General features: G+C 35.9%; 1 protein-coding gene across 5 annotated transcripts in view; it reads right to left on the reverse strand.

The window, feature by feature from the left end:
• ANKIB1 (ankyrin repeat and IBR domain containing 1) overlaps positions 1–21959 on the reverse strand; it is a 261525-nt gene that overhangs the window by 17820 nt on the left and 221746 nt on the right. For all 5 annotated transcript variants that reach the window (XM_082692603.1, XM_082692606.1, XM_082692602.1 and 2 more), the window contains 2 exons: positions 11216–11304; positions 3891–4021 (listed from right to left, as the gene is read on the reverse strand). In XM_082692603.1, coding sequence (XP_082548729.1) covers positions 3891–4021; positions 11216–11304 — 220 coding nt within the window. The remainder of the gene's footprint in view (positions 1–3890; positions 4022–11215; positions 11305–21959) is intronic.

Below are 21959 nucleotides of genomic sequence, written 5' to 3' on the forward strand. Positions count from 1 at the left end.
GAAAAACTATCTTCTATGGAAATAAGTTTATTTGGATATTTTTTCTAGGGTCAGTTTTAATAAATTTTATGTTCTTAGAAAATCTATCCATTTCAAATCCAAGTTCAAATTTATCTGTAAGAATTTAGCAAAATTATCTATTATCATTTGTTTATTTTATTTATTGATTAGTCCCCTTAATTCTTATATTGTGCATTTGAACTACCTCATCTTTACTTTTTCTTAGATAAGTTTCGAGGTTTATCTTACCTTTTTCTTAAAAAAAAAAAAACAAAAAAAAAAACCACTGTTTTGGATTTATTAGTTAATACCGTTTTTCAGTTTTCAACTCAACCGATTTCTGCTTTAAAAAAAAGATCCTCCCGGGCACCTGGGTGAGTCAGTCAGTTGAGTGTCTGCCTTTAGCTCAGATCATGAGCCCAGGGTCCTGGGATCGAGCCCCACATTGGAAGCAGGGAGCTGCTTCTTCCCTTCCTTCCACCTGTGGCTCACCCTGCTTGTGCTCTCTCTCCCTGTCAAATAAATAAAATCTTAAAAAAAAAAAAAAATCCTTCCTTGTGGTGTTCTTCAAGTTTATTCTGTTTTTCTAATTTTTTGAGTCATATCCTTAACTCATTCCTTATTTTGCATTGTTTTAATGAGGCCATGCACATTTCTGAGCATTGTTTTAGATACTGGTGCTCAGGTTCTGATAAAGTAGTATTTCCATTATCCTAGTTTTCTAGAAGTTCTTTAATTCCCACTTTTATTTCCTTTAACTCAAGAGTTGTTTGAGAGATCTGAAATTTCCAAATGAAAAGGGCTTTTATAACTTTATTATTAATTTCTATGTTTCCCATTATCAGAGAATGTTGCTATTACCATTTCTATTTTCTGCAGTATTACTGAGATTTTCTTTGATAATCAATGGTCAAATTTTTTGCTAATGCTCCATGGATACTTACAAACATGGTGTAAACCATATTTTTAGGATACTAAGTCTGAATATATAGCAATCAGAAATATCTTAATAACTATATTAAGTCTTCTATATCTTTATTATTTTTTTTCTCTACCTGAGAGGTCATGGACAGAGAACTAAATTAAAGTCTGTATCCTCATTAGCCCTACACTAACAGGTACTTACACAATACATTCTAGATATGGTTCTAAGAGTATGCAAGTTCTTATGCTTGGTATAAGCAAACTTTGTGCCTGATTTGATACAAGTACAGCTCCACTGATGTCTCATAATTAGTGGCAGAACTTTCTACAAAAGAGCCAAATTTTATATTATATGGTAAGAAAAAGAATACAGAACTTCAGTTAACTTTTAGTTTTTAGTTGCAGCATATAGTTTTATAGTCAGATGAAGAAAATTACTGTAAGTGATTTAAAATGTGTAAGAATGCAAAATTTAAATAGTTTCTGAAAAGTATCTAAAGGGAAATGAATAAAGAGTGTTTTTTATTTAAAATAAAACTATTTTTATAAGTCCAAATTTGTCATTCTTCTAAAATGTTTAACAATTTGATTCCAGAAAGTAAAAACTATTGAATGATAATCAACATTTTGGCAGTAATAAAAGTATCTTATGATCTAGTCATTGTGTTAGACATGGATTCAATTACATATGCTTTGCTGTTCTACCTTTGCATTAAAAAAAATTCTAAATCTATGAAAATTTTTCATAGCAAGGTTATTACTTTCTTGTCATATTTGTCTTTCTTCTATGTCCTAAAAATTACTTGCTAGTTTCTTTTGTGAAAAGCAAATACTTCAGATGGTATATTAGATAAGACTACTATATTTCCATAGTGTGAAAGTAAATGTTTCTTTCTTTTTTCTTTTTTTGTTTTTAAAGATTTTATTTATTGATTGATAGAGAGAAAGAGAGCAAGAGAGGGAACACAAGCAGGGGAAGTTGGAAGAGGGAGAAGCAGGCAGCCGTTGAGCAGGGAGCCCGATGTGGGACTCGATCCCAGGACCCCAGGATCATGACCTGAGCCGCAGGCAGATGCTTAACAACTGAGTCCCCCAGGTGCCCCATAAATGTTTCTTTTAAATGCAGAAGAAGCTCAAGCAAAATCTATTTAATATAAATTATCTCATATCATAAGCCTGATAAATTCATAAAAATATTCATTCACTCAATACATATTTATCAACTACTTAATACTGGTAGGTGCTTTGAAGTTAATAAAGGTAACTGGATAACTAGATCTTGCTTTATTATTAGTAGCCCAGTGACTGATTTTTACTGTCAACCTGTATTTCTTTACACATCTATAGAGTCTATATCAGATTTTCCAAGAAAAAATTAATAATGGATGTTCAAGATAAGACCACAAATACAATATTTTTAGCCGGATGAGCTGAACTAATAAGCACCTTTGAGCATTTTGCTCAGAACACTATACTACATTTTTCTTCTTACCTCTTAGGAAATCATTACTGTCTCAGTAAGCTAAATCATTTATGTTGATTTTATAGTAATAATAGGCTTATAAAGATGATCTGGTAATTGCTATTTTTAAAATGTAATGATGATAATGGTCATTAGCTTTAATATTAAAAATCAAATAATACTTAGAAGATATTGACATATGTTATTGGAATCTTATGTGTTTTTTTCCCATTGTAAATTAAAAGTTACATTATGGGGTGCCTGGTTGGCTCAGTTGGTTAAGCATCTACCTTCAGCTCAAGTTATGATCCCCAGGTTCTGGGATCGAGCCCCACATTGGGCTTCCTGCTCAGCAGGGAGCCTGCTTCTCCCTCTGCTGCTCCCCCTGCTTCTGCTCTCTCAAGCTCTCTGTCAAATAAATAAGTAAATAAAATCTTTAAAAAAAGTTACATTGTTCTTTCAACTTTAAGTAATTATTTTTTATATACATGGAACTTCCACTGAAAAAGAAAAAACTGGAATATCATTATAATTTTAAAACAAAAATGTTCATAAATATAGGCTTGGATTAATACAATATTTACTAACCTAATTCCAGAGTATTGGTTTTAAATATGCAACTAAACCAGGAGGGTAGCCTTCCAAAAGTAATTATTTACATTAATTATGTTTTGATCAAGAAGATCTTAGTCAGCATTTTCAATATAGTAATGAATGAATTACTTATTTAACTGTGATTTCATTAGGAGTCCTAAGTCTGTCCACTGTTTTGGGTACTTTTATTACATAGGCACCTATTCACAGACACCAACATTTAGATGTGGACTTAGGGGAACTGCCTGGGGCCTGATGTGGGCCTTGAATCTAAGCTGTGTGCTCAAAAGCCCGCTTTGAAAGAGAACTCATTTAAAATAGCACTTTACCATTTAATATTATTATTTTTTTTAAGTTCTTTTTTTTTAAAGATTTAAAAAATAATTTATTTATTTGACAGATGGAGATCACAGAGAGAGAGGAAGAAGGAGGCTCCCTGCTGAGCAGAGAGCCCTATGCGGGGCTCAATTCCAGGACCCTGGGATCATGACCTAAGCCAAAGGCAGAGGCTTAATCCACTGAGCCACCCAGGTGCCCCTTAATATTATTATTTATACATAGACAAAACTCTCTCAGGATCCTTACTAAGCAGGGGTGGGGAGGGGTTTGTTGATCAGCAGGTAAGATTTCAGGATCCTCACTAGGGGAGATAAGCGGGGAAGTGATTCGGGCATTTCTCACCTTCAGGCCAAATACCACTGAATCCTTAATCTATTTTTAACATTCATTATGAGTGTAAAATGTAGCAGTATAAAGCCATACTTACATTATTCAACAAAGAATATAGAATGTAATCTCCTAGAATCCATCTGAAACCCAGCAACAGCTTTATGCTTGTTTTCTTCTTTGGATTAACAGTCAAATTCAGATTCTAACTGCAAAGCATGCAAAATCCTCTTTAATTTCTTACCTTAGCACACTGCATGTGATTGCATCCCTCATTCTTCTGTATCGGAGACTTACAGTTAGCACAAGGCTTAGAGTTAGTCAACAGCCAGAGACAATTGGCAGCATCCTCATAAGCTTCACTAACTCCTACAACTTTGGAATATTAAGCACAAACACAAAACACATGATTTACTGTGTAACTTTAGAGGGAACCCTGCCCCACCCCCCAAAGTTTTTTTTGTAGACTCTCAATCTTAACCATACATTTATTTTCCTCTTAGGCTATACGGCAAAGTTTTTAAAATGCTTCATTTTGAATAGCATGATGATAGGAGAAGGGGCTATATTCCAAAAGTTCTTTTTATGAAATCTGATTTAAAGGAGATTTTTCTCTAAATTTTTATCCAATAACCTGGGTAAGAAAAGAACTAAACTTAACAAAAAGCAATATATTATTGTCTGTTTAAAAGAACTATTGCATCAAAGAGAATGATAGAAAAAAATGGTAAATTTAGACAAGAATTTCTTAAATGGGTCAGTTGCAAACATAATGACCAGATACTCTTCACCATAGTAAAAAACACAAAAATTATATTGAAATATCAGTACTTTCTTTTTTTACCCATGATTATTTCAGATAAACTAAAAAATCCAAAATAACATGTCTAAAACTAAAACTTATCATTTCTTCTATTACTGTCCCTTTCTCTATTTCCTGTCCTGGTAAATGATATGATCATCTACTTAGAATCAATCCAGGAAGAGCATGATCTTGGATACCCTCCTTTCTTCCTCAGCTGCTGCCTTTCAGAGTTTCTACTTCTCTTTCTTATCTGCCTTCTCCCCATTTTTACCACTTCTTATTGTTTTACCTAGGGATCTCCTCACCTCCTGCCTAGACAATTAAAAAACCAACCTATCTCCTTAGCTCCTTCTGCCTCCAACTTCCACTATACTGCCTACATAGTGATCTTTGAGAAATACTTATCTCCTTGAAATCTTTTAGATGCTCTCCAATGACTGTAAGACAGAATCAAATTGTTTTAGCAAAAAATACCAAGCCCTTCCTAATTAGACCACTGTGTACCTGGCAAGATTCTCCCTCCTTCTATTCCCATGCCAATCTTATATTCTTCATCTTAAACTCAATTTATTCTATTTTGATTTTAGATCTGCAGTCTTAAGGAATATCATGGTTTTAAAATATTCGTAATCTTATATTTTATATTCTATAACCAACACCCCAACTAGTACCCCAAGTGGAAAGAGTTGGGGACTAGAGAGAGTTCCAGAGGCACAACTAAAAAACTTTTTCCCTCCTTGTCGGCAATCAAATTTGTTTTGTTTTCTAGCTCTAAATCAACAGAGAAGCTCTACCTTTTCTTTTCTGAAAGCGATGTCCAAATATTACTTTGAAATCACTGAAAATGGCCTATCCAATCGAGGCCTTGATTACATGCAGACACTCTCAAAAGGGTAGGGCAAGGAGTTAGCGCTACTGTTAAAAGCAGGTAAGAAATCAGACTCCTTCAGTTTTGAAGTTTAAAAGTAAATGTGACCCAACCCTGGAGAGGGAAGAGAGACAAATGACTGGGTTGACTGACCCCTGGGCAGTGGCTCAGTATATGAAGTGCAAGAGCTGAGCACTAGGAACATCCCTCTGATGGAGCCTACCACTGAGGGAGTGGGGCTATCTTGCCACAAAGAATCTCAAGGTGCCTGCCCACTTAAGTCTGTTCAACAACAGAACGGGAGCTACTGGTGGACTGGGAAGCACTGGTTTTCAATTCCACATAGCAAAGAGAAACAACAGCAGCAAAGAAGTGATCAGACCCACCTCAGTTCTAAACCCACTTGATAGAAGATGGTCTTGACAAGGGTGTTGCTACAGAGAATTTTCAGTTAATTTGGTGGAGAACAGGAGTTTCAGGAGGAACTTATTATGCTTATGGCTAATCAGGTCAAGCTGTGGAGGTAATGCCATTTAGAGAGGGTACTGCTTTAAAACCTAATCATTAAGTACAATGTCTAATTTTTTTTTCTAAAGTACTGGCCTGTCTCCTTCCTTTAGCATCAACATTATTTTTAGCTCAGAGGCTCTAACATATTCTTATGACCTTTATTGTCCATTGTTAACAGTAAATAAAGCACAAAGCCATTAAAACAAAGCAGCTTGTGTGACTTGCAACATAACAGTTTTTTTCTCCCTCCCTCAGAGAGAATGCTAGTTCCTAACTGCATTCTAGAGGACTGTATAAAGTAAATCGTGTTCAGGAAATAACTATTGCTATTATTATTATTTTTTACAATTATTAAGACAAAAACTTGTACTGGAAAAAATGCCTTTCTTTCTAGTTCTCTGAACACGGTCATTTCACATATCTGCCTTTTATACACACTTTGCTTCATACCTGCATTACCTTATCTCCCCCTTCAATCTACCTGGTGAGTTTTCTTCATGCTTACTGAGTTCCAGCCTCCTTCCTTGACTTCAGTTACATGTCTATTGTATCCTGATCTTTCTTCAGTAATCTAGTGTGCTTATGTCTCTTTGTAAGAAATAATAAGTTCATTCAATCACGTATTAGTGCATAACAATCTAAGATCTACTAAGAGTCAATATGTATGTAAAAAAGTTGATTTCATTTATTATTGATTGATTGATTGATTCAGAGTGAGTAAAGCACAGTTTATTGAACAAGGATACAGAAAACACTCTTAGGAGTGAGAAGCATCCTGACAGCATTGCCTAAAACAAAGTTGATTTTATTTTATTTATTATTATTTTTTTAAGATTTTATTTATTTATTTGACAGAGAAAGACCATAAGCAGGCAGAGAGTCAGGCAGAGAGAGAGAGAGAGAGAGAGAAGCAGGCTCCCTGCCAAGCAGAGAGCCTGATGTGGGACTCGATCCCAGGTCCCTGAGATCATGACATGAGCCAAAGGCAGCGGCTTAACCCACTGAGCCACCCAGACACCCAACAAAGTTGATTTTAAAAGACTGACTTCTTAAGAAGACTATTTGAATTCCACTCAATAACCATTTATCACGTACTATGGAAAAACTGGTCTCAAAATTTTTATAGATTACCACTGTTTCACAGAAAATATAATCACTCCCTCTTCTTGTCTGATTAGGCATAAAAGAGGCAGTTTCAGTGCTGAAAAATAGTATTTGAATCTTTACATGGAACTCTTTGAACAAATCTTAGTATATTTTACAACAACATTTTATAATTTTTTCTCATTAATTAGATTTTGTCACCCCTTTTGAGTCTCATAATTCAAAGACTTTGGAAAACTAGGCATAAGGTATAAAATGATCTCATGAATTGACAAGTTCAGTTGAAAATGCTTATGCCAAAAATATGTATGTAACCATGACCCAAATTAATATGTAAATAATATAGCATTAAATCATACTTTTCTTTCTTGGAATATTATTTTTATGTATTTAATGATGAGGTTCTGCTTAAGACTTGCAGTTGGCCTAGTATTACTCGCTTTAAGCCTCCATCCTAAATTTCATAAACTTAAGGGGCCCATTAGTAGTAGTCAGCTGATCATCACACTTCTGTATGGAGGACAATGAGAAAACTCCTAGGTTTTTCTCAGCAACTGGGAACTTTCTCTGTAGTCTTGGCTTTGGTCCTTCTTTGGTAGACAACTTTTGAATTGTTCTCAGTCTCTTATTTTCTATTCAATTTTCTCAAGTTCCTCTGTCTTTCTGAATTAAAACCCCATTTGGGACTCTTTGAGGAAATCTTGTTTTTCATTTGAGGTCTCCCCGTCTCTGGCACCAGAAGTAACTGTATACACCATATATACCATTTTCTAGTTCTTCTGTTTCTCTTCTGTCCTTATTATCAGGATCATGGCCATATGCAAAGATATTCTGTCACAGTTTTAGTGATCATCTGTACTTACTAGCCAGTTTGTCCTCTTTCTCTTGCTCTAGTAAAAACCCATTTGTGGGTATGGAACAAATGACCAGTTTTACAATGGTAAGATAAGTAAAAACACCTGTTTCAAAATGTTTGCTTCAGGGCGCCTGGGTGGCTCAGTGAGTTATGCCTCTGCCTTTGGCTCAGGTCATGGTCCCAGAGTCCCTGGATCAAGCCCCGCATTGGGCTCTCTGCTCAGCAGGGAGCCTGCCCCCACCCCCGCCCTCTGCCTGCCTCTCTGCCTACTTGTGATCTCTCTTTCTCTGTCAAATAAATAAAAATCTTAAAAATTTTGCTTCATATCTTAAATTGGACACTTATGGCCATTTTCTGCTCAAGAATTAATAAACCATCTATCGTACTAGTTATTTCTGGTGATGAGTTAGCACTCTAGGCAGTTGGTCAGTACATGAGATTTATAACTTAATATATTAACTGCATCCTCTTAACTCTCCTGTGTATACCTCACTTCTCCTGTCTGCATTGCCCCTGTCTTGTTCAAACTTTCACTATCCTCTCATGTGGACATTCTGAAGTTTTTTAAGAAACAACATTCTTGTCTCTCAACAGTTTCTACTCATCACCCACATTTTCACCTGAATAAGTAAGCACCTTCAATTCTTACTCTCCTACTCAGAACTGCTTTTCAGTGTCTCAGGATGAAGTCAGACCTCCCAGCAGCCCAGAGAAACCCGCCCCATCCTGACACCTGATTGGGACATCTGCCTGTGCGGACTCATCTCACAGTGCACTTCCCTTTGTGCTGGTTGTACTACAGGATCTGCATCCCTGAACATGCCATGCTATTTCACAGCTCTCCTTCACCTGAAGCCTAAATGCCCTTCCTGTTACAGTCTATGTGAAGAACATCTATCACCTCTCAAGATGGGGCTTGTGCACCAATTCTTTCACAATGATTTTCCTTACTCTCTCATGAGAAGGCAGATGAGAGAAAACTCATCTTCTCTTTGATCTCTCCCCTCCCTCAACAATATACTACAGGTATGCTGTTCTTTCACAGCATTAATAATACTTCTTTTTCTTAGTGTTGTATATCGCTGTCTTCATCTCTAAAATGTAAACTTCAAGAATGTAGACAGCACCTTATTTCCACATTCTAATATAAAGTAGCACTTAATAAATGTTACATAAATAACATAGAGACCACTTAAATGCAACAAGTTATTCCTAAGTTTTCTCAGCATCTTTTCTGAGCTGCAGACAAGCACTCCTAAAATCCCACTGCACACCTCCACATATATGTCCTACAAGTACATCAAAGTTCACAATGTCTGCAACAAATAATTGATTTTTCCAAAAAAGTTACTCTCATATCTGCATTTCCTACATTGGCCAATCATTCATCCTTTGACTCAAAACTAAATATTCACCTCCATATTTTGATCTTTCTGTCCTTCAGTCTCACCTGCCCAGTCATCAGTTATCTTCACAAAAATCCTCAGACAAGGCCACTTTCCTACTTAAAAAAAATGCACCAGATAGCTTATTCTGTTAATAAGATTAACTTCAGACAATTTGGCAAAAATCCTCAAAATCTGGCAACACCTGCCTTTCCAGCCTCATCTCTTGCAATTTCTCCCATGGACCCTAATGTTGAGCTTCATATAAAGGTATAAAGAAATGTAGGTAGTTGAGCGATAGCCAACCATATCTAATAGAAATATAGATGTTTCTTGGTGCCAGAAGCAAAAAAAGAAAGCAAAATCCAATGGTGTTTGCATGTTTAAAGGTGTTGCAGGGTAATAGTATTAATCTGTTTATGGAACTCACACATACACACAGACCCATATGTATCAGAATAGGGAAAATGGGTGGGTGCCAGGGAAGCAATGGCAAGATATATCTGGCATTCAAGAGACAATGCACCTGGGGAAGAAGAACAATCCATACCGGTGTTTTTAATTTGGGAAGTTCCTAGCACACAGCAGGCACTCAAAAAAATATTTGTTGGTTGAAGGAGGAATGTACAGGGCAAGACTATTTAATCAGGTCTCCCTACAAAATATCCTAAGATTATCCATTTTCTTTTGCTTCTGGAATAAGGGACATAAGCCTTCTCATCATGTGAAAGGGATCCCCCTCGTTATCAATTAATAAGCTGATATTTTGGTTTACGTAGTATTCTCTTCTTCATGGATTTGAATAACCCTGAGTCAGTGTACAAAATGAATCTCATGAATATAAAATGCTAATGACCAGTTCTTGGGCAATGGTATATTGCCTGATATAGTACGAGCCTGTAGGGTCTCAGAGCTGTCAGCCAGGCTCTCCCAGCATCACTTGAGCTACTGACAGGAATACCTACCACACCCCTGCCTCTGCAGATATGCTAAAACCCCATTCCTACCTCACTCCCTTTAGGAAGATTCTATGACACCCCCCTGCCCAACCTGATTTAGTCTTCTGTTTTCCCAATCTGACTTAGTTTTCTTGTTTTTGTACTGTTACCTCTACCCAACTATATTAGTTATTGTATGATATGGTAATGATCTGATGGTTTCCCTTTTATTCATGTACTTTCTGAAGGCTGGCATCATCATCATGTGCTTTGTTCACATTAAGTGCAGAATCACTGAGTGGAGTCTTAATCCCGATTTGTTATACCACAAACCAACTCCAATATACAAAAGAGAAAAAATGAAATTAATTTTTATATTAATTTGGAAGAAAACAGATGTTATAAAACACTCCAGGGGGTGAAAAATAATTGCAAAGCAGATATATTTACTTGTTAAATGCAGGATTTGCTATTAGAAAGGCTAATTAAAATCCACTGTTTCCAGGCACATGCCCAGTCTTTGATGTCACGCAATCCAATCTAAGTATTAATTACTTCATCTACAAAATGGGATTACTAACACCATTTCGAATCATTTCTCTAGAATAAATATAGTAAAAATAGTTAGACATGCTATTTAAAGTAAGTAAATCTACAGAGCCACACAATGCCAATGCCAAGAAATTAACTTATCATCTACTGGAAGTTTCTAGGGAAATAAGACGCTTCCTCTCTGTACAGTTTATACTTTTCCTCCCTTGAGGTACAAAAAGACTAGCTGGTCCAACCCAGGATAAAGGGGAGTGGTTGTGGGAGAAGGGCTTCAATGTGGCCTGTGTTTACCCTGTTTATCTTAACTGAAAACAGTCAGTTAGAAACATGGAATCTGTCTGTGATTCCCCAGTGCAAAAACCTTGTGATGTCCAAAAGAGTGTTAGTTAGAGGTTTAACGTTAAACTGGAGAGCTATAGCATTAATGAACTCGAAAACTTACTTAATGAAGACTTTAAGTAATAGGGCCACATTATCTTTTGAATGCTATGAGAACATATATATAGTATAATATAATATAATATAGTATAGCTATCTAAGATTCCCCTTACGTTCTTCTGGTTTCATTTCAGTTATTTTTTGTAGCCAATTTTTCCATGTTTGGCAGTCACAAGGCTCATGTGCTTCACCAAGGCACTCCCTAAGGAGGAAAACATAGAAGAGGCAATTAAAAAAAATTCTTTATCAACATCAAGGTGAAAAAACAGATGGAAAGTACTCTTCCAATTTTAAGGTTAAGAAAACTGATGCACAGTGACCAGGGAGAGAAGCATTTCAATAGAAGAACTGAAAGTGTTACCACCAGGTCCCACTTGTTTTTCTAATCAATATGTTCATTTACACATTGTTAAAACATTCAAAATAGATTACCTAATATCTGTAATTTACTTTTGCATGCTAGAAGAGCCATAAGATTTTTTTTTTATCCGTTAGGGTCTGTCTTCACTATACTTTAAATTCTTGTACTCACTGTCTGTTCTCTGGGCAAGCAGCCTTGCCGCCACTCAGGAACTCTTTAAATGTCCCAAAGAGCAGGCCCATCAAGACTAATTAGAATCTACATGTTATCAAACTTACCCCATGACGCTTCTGCATTTTCCCAATCTGACTTAGTTTTCTTGTTTTTGTACTGTTACCTCTACCCAACTATATTAGTTATTGTATGCTATGGTAATGATCTGATGGTTTCCCTTCTATTTATATACTTTCTGAAGGCTGGCATCATCATCATGTGCTTTGTTCACATTAAGTGCAGAATCACTGAGTGGAGTCTTAATCCCGATTTGTTATACCGCAAACCAACTCCATTATACAAAAGGGAAAAAATGAAATTAATTTTTACATTAATTTGGAAGAAAACAGATGTCATAAAACACATAAAATTTTTTTTAAAAACTTATATTCTATTTAGTTAACGTATGGTGTATTATTAGTTTCAGGGGTAGAATTTAGTGATTCATCAGTTGCATACAACACCCAGTGCTCATTACTTCAAGTTCCCTCTTTAATGCCCATCTTCTGGTTACGCCATCTCACCGCCACTCCCCTCCAGCAACGCTGTTTGTTCCCTACAGTTAAGAGACTCTTATAGTTTGCCTCTTTCTGTTTTTATCTTATTTTATTCTTCCTTCCCTTCCCCTATGTCCATCTTTTTGTTTCTTAAATTATATGAGTGAAATCATATGGTATTTGTCTTTCTCTGATTTATTTTCCTTTGCATAATACCCTCTAGTTTCCAAATTATTGCAAATGGCAAGATTTCATTCTTTTTGATAGCTAAGTAATACTCTATGGTAGAAATGTACTACATTTTTTAAATCCATTCACCTGTCAATGGACATCTGGGCTCTTTCCAGTTTGACTATTGTGGACACTGTTGTTATGAACAATGGGATGCAGGTGCCTCTTCAGATCACTATGTTTGTATCCTTTGTGTAAATTCCTAATAGTGCAATTGCTGGGTCTTTGGGTAGATCTATTTTCAATTTTTTTTTTTTAAGATTTTATTTATTTGACAGAGAGAGAAATCATAAGTAGACAGAGAGGCAAGCAGAGGGAGAAGGGGGAAGCAGGCTCCCTGCTGAGCAGAGAGCCCGATGCAGCGCTTGATCCCAGGACCCTGAGATCATGACCTGAGCCGAAGGCAGAGGCTTCATCCACTGAGCCACCCAGGCGCCCCTATTTTCAACTTTTTTAGGAACTTCCATGCTGCTTTCCAGAGTGGCTGCACCAGCTTGCATTCCCACCAACACTGTAAGAATGTTCCCCTTTCTCCACATTCTTACCAACATCTGCCATTTCCTGAGTTGTTAATTTTAGCCATTCTGATTAGTGTGAAGTGGTATCTCATTGATTTGTATTTCCCGTGATGTTGAGCATTTTTCATGTGTTTATTGCTCATCTGTATGTCTTCTTTGGAGAAAAGTCTGTTAATGTCTTCTAACCATTTCTTGACTGCGGGTTTTTTTTTTTTTTTGTATTGAGTTCTATAAATTCTTTATAGAGCTTGGATATTAGTCCTTTATCTGATATTTCGTTTGAAAGTATCTTCTCCCATACTGTAGGCTGTCTTAGTTTTGTTGATTATTTACTTTGCTGTGCAAAAGCTTTTTAATCCTGATGAAATCCCAATAGTTCATTTTTGCTTTTGTTCCCCTTGCCTTTGGAGACGTGCCTAGCAAGAAGTTGTTGCAGCTGAGGTCAAAGAGGTTGCTGTCTCTATTCTCCTCTAGGATTTCAATGGATTCCTGTCTCACATTTAGGTCTTTCATCCATTTTAAATTTGTTTTTGTGTATGCTGTAAGAAAGTGGTCCACTTTTTGTCTTTCTGCACGTGGCTATCCAATCTTCTCAACACCATTTTTTGGAGAGCTTGAAATCCAAAATTGTGATGCCACCAGCTTTGGTTTGCTTTTTCAACATTCCTTTGGCTATTCGAGGTCTTTTTTCTGATTCCATACATATTTTAGGATTATTTGCTCCAGCTCTGTGAAAAATGCTGGTGGTATTTTGATAGGGATTGCACTGAATGTGTAGATTGCTTTGGATAGCATGGATATTTTAACAATATTTTTTCTTCTAATCCATGAGCATGGAATGTTTTTCCATTTTTTAAAAAAGATTTTATTTATTTCTTTGACAGAGATCACAAGTAGGCAGAGAGGCATACAGAGAGAGTGAGAGGGACTTGATCCCAGGACCTTGAGATCATGACCTGAGCCGAAGGCAGTGGCCTAACCCACTGAGCCACCCAGGCGCCCCTGTTTTTCCATTTCTGTGTGTCTTCTTCAACTTCTTTCATGAGTCTTCTATAGTTTTCTGAGTACAGATCCTTTGCCTCTTTGGTCAGATTTATTCTTAGATATCTTACGGTTTTTGGTGCAATTGCAAATGGGATTGATTCCTTGGTTTCTCTTCCTGCTATTTCACTGTTAGTGTATAGGAATACAAGAGGCTTCTGTGTGTTGATTTTATATCCTGCAACTCTGCTGAATTCCTGTATCAGTACTAGCAATTTTTCTGGGGTCTTTTGGGTTTTCTACATAAAGTATCATGTCATCTGTGAAGAGTGAAAGTTTGACTTCTTTGTTGATTTGGATGCCTTTTATTTCTTTTTGCTGTCTGACTGCTGAGGCCAGGATTTCCACTATGATGATGAACAACAGTGGTGAGAGTGGATATCCTTGTCATGTTCCTGATCTTAGGGGAAAAGTTCTTCCCTATGAGGATGATACTTGCTGTGGGTCTTCCTTATATGGCTTTTATGATGTTGAAGAATGTTCCCTCTTTCCCTACATGGTTCCCTATTATGTTCCTTCTTTTCCTACATCCTCTCAAGTAAGGATGCTATACTTTGTCAAATGCTTTTGGTCATATGGTTTAAATGGTTCTTATCCTTTCTTTTAGTACTGTGGTACGTCACACTGATTGATTGTGGATGTTGAACCACCCCTGCAGCCCAGGGATAAATCCCACTTGGTTGTGGTGAATAGTCCTTTTAATGTACTGTTGGACCACATTAGCTAGTATCTTGGTGAGAATTTCTGTATCCATGTTCATCAGGAATTTTGATCATAATTCTCCTTTTTAGTAAGGTCTTTGTCTGGTTTTGGGGATCAAGGTAATTATGGCCTCAGAGAATGGGTTTGGAAGTTTTCCTTCTATTTCTATTTTTTGGAACAGCTTCAGAAGAATAGGTATTAATTTTTATTTAAATGTTTGGTAGAATTCCCCTGGGAAGTCATCCAGCCTTGGACTCTTGTTTGTTGGAAGATTTTTGATTATGGATTCAATTTCTTTGCTGGTTTGTTCATGTTTTCTATTTACTCCTCTTTCAGTTGTGGTAGATTATGTTTCTAGGAATGTATTCATTTCTTCTGGATTGCCTAATTTGTTGGCATATAATTGCTCATATCATTCTCTTATATTATTGGTATTTCTGCAGTGCTGGTTGTGATCTCTCCGCTTTCACTCACAATTTTATTTATTTGGGTCCTTTCTCTTTTCTTTTTGATAAGTCTGGCCAGGGGTTTATCAATCTTATTAATTATTTCAAAGAACTAGCTCCTAGTTTTGTTGATCTGGTCTATTTCTTTCTATCTTTTTTTTTTTTTTTAAATTTCTGTATCATTGATTTCTCCTCTAATCTTATTTCTCTTCTCTTGCTACATTTAGGCTTTATTTGTTGTTCTTTTCCCAGCTCCTTTAGGTGTAAGGTTAGATTGCATATTTGAGTCTTTTCTTACTTCTTCTTTTTTTTTTTTTTTAAATAAACATATATTTTTATCCCCAGGGGTACAGGTCTGTGAATCACCAGGTTTACACTCTTCACAGCACTCACCAAAGTACATACCCTCCCCAATGTCCATAATCCCACCCCCTTCTCCCAAACCCCCTCCCCCCAGCAACCCTCAGTTTGTTTTGTGAGATTAAGAGTCACTTATGGTTTGTCTCCCTCCCAATTCCATCTTGTTTCATTGATTCTTCTCCTACCCACTTAAGCCCCCATGTGAGTCTTTTCTTACTTCTTGAGGAAGGCCCGTATTGCAAATATTCTTCCCTCTTAGGGCTGCCTTTGCTGCATCTCAAATATTTTGAACTGTTGTGTTTTCACTTTCATTTGCTTTTGCATTTTTAAAAAATTCTTTAATTTCCTGGTTGTCCCATTCATTCTTTAGTGGAATATTCTTTAATCTCCATGTATTTGGGGCCCTTCCAAATTTTTCCTTGTGGTTGAGTTCAAGTTTCATAGCATTGTGGTCTGAAAACAGGCATAGTATGATTTCAATCTTTTTGTGCTGGTTGAGACCTGATTTATGACCCAAAATGTGATCTATTCTGGAGAGTGCTCTATGTGCACTTGAAAGAATGTGCATTCTGCTGCTTTAGGGTGAAATGCTCTGAATATATCTGTTAAGTCCATCTGATCCAGTGTGTCATTCAAAGTCCTTATTTCCTTGCTCATCTTCTGCTTAGATGGATCTGCCCATTGCTGTGTGGGGGGTGTTAAAGTCCCCTACTATTATTGTATTATTATCAATGAGTCTCATTGTTATTAATTGATTTATATATTTAGCTGCTCCTAAGTTAAGGGCATAAATATTTAAAGTTGTTAGATCTTCTTGTTGGATAGACCCCTTTATTATGATATAATGTCCTTCTTCATCTCTTATTACAGTCTTTGGTTTAAAATCTAGTTTGGGTGATAGAAGGATGACTACTTTACCTTTCTTTTGATTACATCACATTCTTTTTGTTACCTCACGTTAAAATCTCCAAGTGACAGGATAATCTAATTTACTTTTGAGTTTGCTGAATCCCAATTTTCTGTCTCACTGGAATTTGGCAAGATTTAAATAAGAAACACATCAATTTATCATTTGTAACTTGATTTTACATTCTTCTATAGCTATATAGAAATCAAACATTAAAAAGCACTAAGGAATTTACAAATTACTTATTTTAATTCAATGTGATGGTATATTCTGTAGTACAAAGGAAATTTTACAGTAAATAACAAAATGTCATTTTGAGGCGGGAGTAAAACCAATCTGTAAGTTCCATCATCATAATCACCATCATGATGTGTTATTTTAAACAAAGATATTTGCAAAATTAAAGTCTGTTAAGACACCCTGCTAATGAAGTTAAGTCTTACAAACTAAGAAGCAATATTTTACTATATTAAGAATATAACAGGGTACCTGGGTGGCTCAGTGGGTTAAGAATCTGCCTTTGGCTCAGGTCATGATTTTGGGGTCCTGGGATCAAGCCCTCTGTAGGGCTCCCTGCTCAGCAGGAAGTCTGCTTCTCCCTCTCCCCCTGAACTTGTTTCTCTCTCCCTTATATTCCCCCCCTCTCTCTCTGTGTCAAATAAATAAATAAATAAATAATTTGATAAATAAAATATTTAAAAATTTTTTAAAAAATTAAAAAAAAACTTAAAAAAATCTTAACATTTTACTTTAACCCATTAAAACAGCTACTATTAGAAAACTGGAAGACAACAAGTGTTGGGAACATATGGAGAAACTGGAACCCTTATGCAGTGCTGGTAGGAATCTAAAATGATGCAGTTGCTATGGAGAACAGTTTGGTAGTTCCTCAAAATATAAAACATAGAATTATTACATGATCTATCAATTCCACTCCTAGGGATATGCCTAAAAGAACTGAAATCAATGACTAAAAACTTTCTCACCCGTGTTCAAAACAGTCAGAAAACAGCCAGAATATGGTTAACAACCCATGTGTCCATCAACAAATGAGCAGATACATAAAATATGGCATATACACACACAATGGAATATTAGTAGGCCATAAAAAGGAATGAATTCTGATTTATGTTACAACATGGATGAATCTTGAGACATTATGCTATGTGTAATAAGACACAAAAAGAAAAATATCATATGGTTCCACTTACATCAGAGATCCAGAACAGGGAATTTACAGAGACAGAAAGTAGACTGGTGGTTACCAGCTGCTAAGGGGTTAAGGGAGGATGGGGAGTCATTGCTGAATGGTTAGTTTCTCTCTGGTATGAGGTAAAAGTTCTGTAAATGGATAGGAAATGGTTCTACACATTAGAAATGTACTTAATACCACTGAATTATATACTTAAAATGTTTTGAAGAAAAAAAAAAACAATTATCTTGAAACAGTAATTTGTTTGCTTCAATTTCTGACATTACTGAATCTGGCATTTGGGAAATTTTTTCCATAACTGCTGTTTTATAATGTTTCTTAGTAACTCAGTGGTAACTTAACAGTCATTCAAAAAATACTGAGTTGATTAAAAATGGAAGTTAAAAAAATGGAAGTAGATATATTACATTTGCTTTAGTACATATTAAAATAAGCTCTGCTTCCCAGAAATTGAAGGAATATCGGTGATAACTGTTAATTTTATTTGGCACATATACTAGCTTACACCAGAGTAAAAAATATGCCACAGATCTAGGAATAGTGTTTCCATATGGTGCTTGAGAATACATGTAGGAATACAGAATCTAGATTTCTCATTACTTACTAAAAAAATTTGGGTGTAAAATAGACTTCTATATCTGCAGTATCTAAAACAAATAAAGTCAATGAAATAAAATATTTCCATTAATTTTAAGAGTTTTCCCCCTGAAGATTAAACATATTGAATATTTTTTTTACCTACTAGAATCAATACCTATATGACTGGCTCTGGTGTTGGGACATTTTCTGACAGAACTGAGAAAATACTCAGAGGGAGAGGCAGTGGAGAGGAAAGCCCAGTTTTTCAAATGGAGTCTGAAAAATAAATGCTATTTCTTCAAAAGAGCATAACTGCTTATTGGTATGTTTGGTCTCTGAGCTTGTGTTGCATTACACAGCGAAAGATTTTCTTTTCCAGAACCTCACAGGAGGACACAGACCTGCTGCTTCCTTAGGTGCTAGCCCAATTAGCAGGATCACTTCTGAATGTTCTAATTCAGCCGTTTCCAACGCAATGCTAACAGTGGGTATAAAAAGGAGAGGCTTTTTACATAAAAAAGAAGTTAGACCAATGACTATAAATTTAAAAAGGGAGCTAGAGGTTGCCTCTTAAAACTAAGGTATTTGGGAAAATACGCCCAACTACTTTAAAGTATGGTAATAACAATGCTACCAGACATTATGTGATTGATAATCTGAATTATGTCACGTGCAGGGAGAGATGTTATTCTGAGACAAGTAATAAAGAGACTGGAATATAATTCCTTAACAAAGTTTTAACCATGACACAGATGACTGGTGACAAGTATTCTGACAGACCTGGTGCTTGTCGAGACTGCACCTCAAAATGTCACTAAAAACAAGGAAACTATAAGAAGAATTTTGCCACACAGTCCACTGAAATTTAGACACACCAATAGAATGGGTTCACTAAGAGAAAAAGTGCTTTGTTATAAAGGAAAAAAAAAGATTGTCTAATATAAAATCCTTAACTAAGGATGTTAACTAATGGTTAACTAATATCAAAAGATTAAAGAAAGGCTCTTTCCTTGAAAATTTTTGAATATGCACAATCATTGGCAGGAATATACAGTGGCTCCAAAGGATTTTGGAAAATGAAAAATCTTCTATAAAGTTTCATAATCTGATGAGAAATTCCCACCAAGAAGTTGACAATTTCTGCATTATTGGGTATTTACTCTGAAGATACAAATATAGTGATCCAAAGGGGCATCCGCACCCCAACGTTTACAGCAGCAATGTCCACAAGAGCAAACTATGGAAAGAGCCCAGATATCCATAAAAAGATGAATGGATAAAAAAGATGTAGTGTGTATATACACATATACATGTGCATACACATACATACACAATGGACTACTACTCAGCCATCAAAAAAAATGAAATCTTGCCATTTGCAACGACGCGATGGAACTAGAGGATATTATGCTAAGATAAAAAGTCAAACAGAGAAAGGCAATTATCACTCAGATGTGGAATTTAAGAAACAAAACAGGATTATAGGGGAAGAGGAAAAAAAATAAAACAAGACAAAATCAGAGAGGGAGAAAACCATAAGAGACTCTCAATCATAGGAAACAAACAGGGTTGCTGGAGGGCAGGGGTGTAGGGAATGGAGTAACTGGATGATGGACATTAAAGAGGGCACATGATGTAATGAACCCTGGGTATTATATAAGACTGAACCATTACTAACTTCCTTCTATCTTTGAAACTAATAATATATTATATGTTAATTAATTGGATTAAAAACATAAGTAGGTGGAGAAAATTTATTATAAAATGTTATAAAATATTTTGAAAAAATGATCAAAACACTTCATTTATGTAAGCTTTTAATTAAAAATTTTTTTTCTTGGGGTGCCTGAGTGGTTGAGTTTAGTGTTTGCCTTTGGCTGCCTTTTGGCTCAGGTCATGATTCCAGGATCCTGAGATTGAGCCCCACATCAGGATCTCTACTCAGCAGGGAGCTGGCTTCTCCCTCTCCCTCTGCCTGCTGCTCCCCCAACTTCTGCTCTTTCTCTAACAAAGAATTAAAATCTTAAAAAAGTTTTTTTCCCCCAAATTTTTTGGGATAAATTTGACATGTAACATTGTATGAATTTAAAGTATACAGTGTGTCACTTCGATACATTTATGCACTGTAATATGATTGCTGTTGTAACAATTTTTATCACATTACGTTTCTAGTACAGTTAAAAAAAAAAAAAAAGTAACACCTCCCTCTTTAAAAAAAGTTGACAATTTCAGTTCACTGAAATTAGAACTTTATTATTGACCCGTCCTGTGTAAGTAAATACTTATGATTCTCCTTTAGACAACTTTCTCCCTTAATTAACAAGTTAACTAAAAATTACAATTTTAAAAAACTAGTATCTTTGGGGCACCTGGGTGGCTCAGTAAGTTAAGCATCCAACTCTTAATTTTGCTCAGGTCATGATCTCAGGTTTGTGAGACTCGGCCCCACACTGGATTCCATACTAGGTATGAAGCCTGCTTAAAATTCTCTTCCTTTCTCTGTCCCACCTCCCACCTCTCTTTCTCTCTCTCTAAACAAACAAGAACTAATATTTTTGAAAATATCCGTCAATGTTGTAATTCCTTACACACACCAATTCATTTAATCCACGTAACAATTCTTTGAAATTGGTACTATTATCCCCCTTTTACATGCATGGAGAGGCTCAGTACTCTGCTAAAGGTCACAATGATAGCAAGCAGATGAGCTGAGATTCGAATTCAAATAGTTTGGCTTTGGAAGTAGTACATTTTGTGCTGACTGCATCAGTTACAAAGGCCTCAAGTATATTACTGTATTATAAGGGAGGATGCTTGTTTATCAACAAGTCACACAGCGAGTTAGTGGCAGTTAAGTCTCCAAATGTAGGCCCTGTGTCTTCAATTAATGTCAATCACCTGCTCCACTGAAACTTGATACAACTGAACTTTCAACAGTATTTATTTAGGTGAGCACGATACTTTGTATAGAGTAGATGTGATATTTAAATAGGGTCTTATGATCAGTTTCTATCAAATAAATATCAAGTTTCATTTCTGGGCCTAGGACAAGTAGGGGAATAAGTTCTGCTTGTTGGCAGGACTCTGATACACAAATAGTTAAATATTGCCAGTCTGGAAACATTGTTTTCCTGAACCAGAGCTAAGGAACTGAGATTCTAATTTTATAAGACAAGAGGAGACTCAACTGTTGGGGCCCTCAAACAACAACAACATTTATTTTGCCCAGAGGACTCCTAAAGAGTCCACTGTCTGTGAAGTCTGTGGGGGGAGATGAAGCATGAAACTATGCTTTAACTCAATCAAGATTCATGTTCCTAACAGGAAAGAAGACTTTATCAAAATCCTTACTGTGGATATTGGAGGAAAACAGAACGAGCTGATGATAGTATTAATGCACTAATACACATTCACTTGTAAAATTTCCCAAATTCCTGACAAGTCTGCACACTATATTCTGATTCACTGGAAACTTCAGTGGACTAGAAACCTGATGGCTGGGATTTCTTATCAGTTGTATCTCTATAATCCAAATCTTACTGGGTTCAATCTGTCTCATGGTGATGGTGACACTATTTTATAGGTTTCTTTGCATAGTTCACTAAATAAATGTTCCACAGCTGGTTGATACATTAAAAACCACACAGTACTGTTTTTAGAATATTCATGCCAGTCAATTTTATTGAATAACTCTAAAATACATTTGACTGTCTATGGATTTAGAAGAGATGAATTCCATTTAAGTTTCTCCATTTCCAGGGGCAATGCTTGTGACTGAAGGGAGTGGGG

The sequence above is a fragment of the Mustela nivalis genome (assembly GCF_964662115.1).
Source record: "Mustela nivalis genome assembly, chromosome: 12".
Lineage (NCBI taxonomy): Eukaryota > Metazoa > Chordata > Mammalia > Carnivora > Mustelidae > Mustela > Mustela nivalis.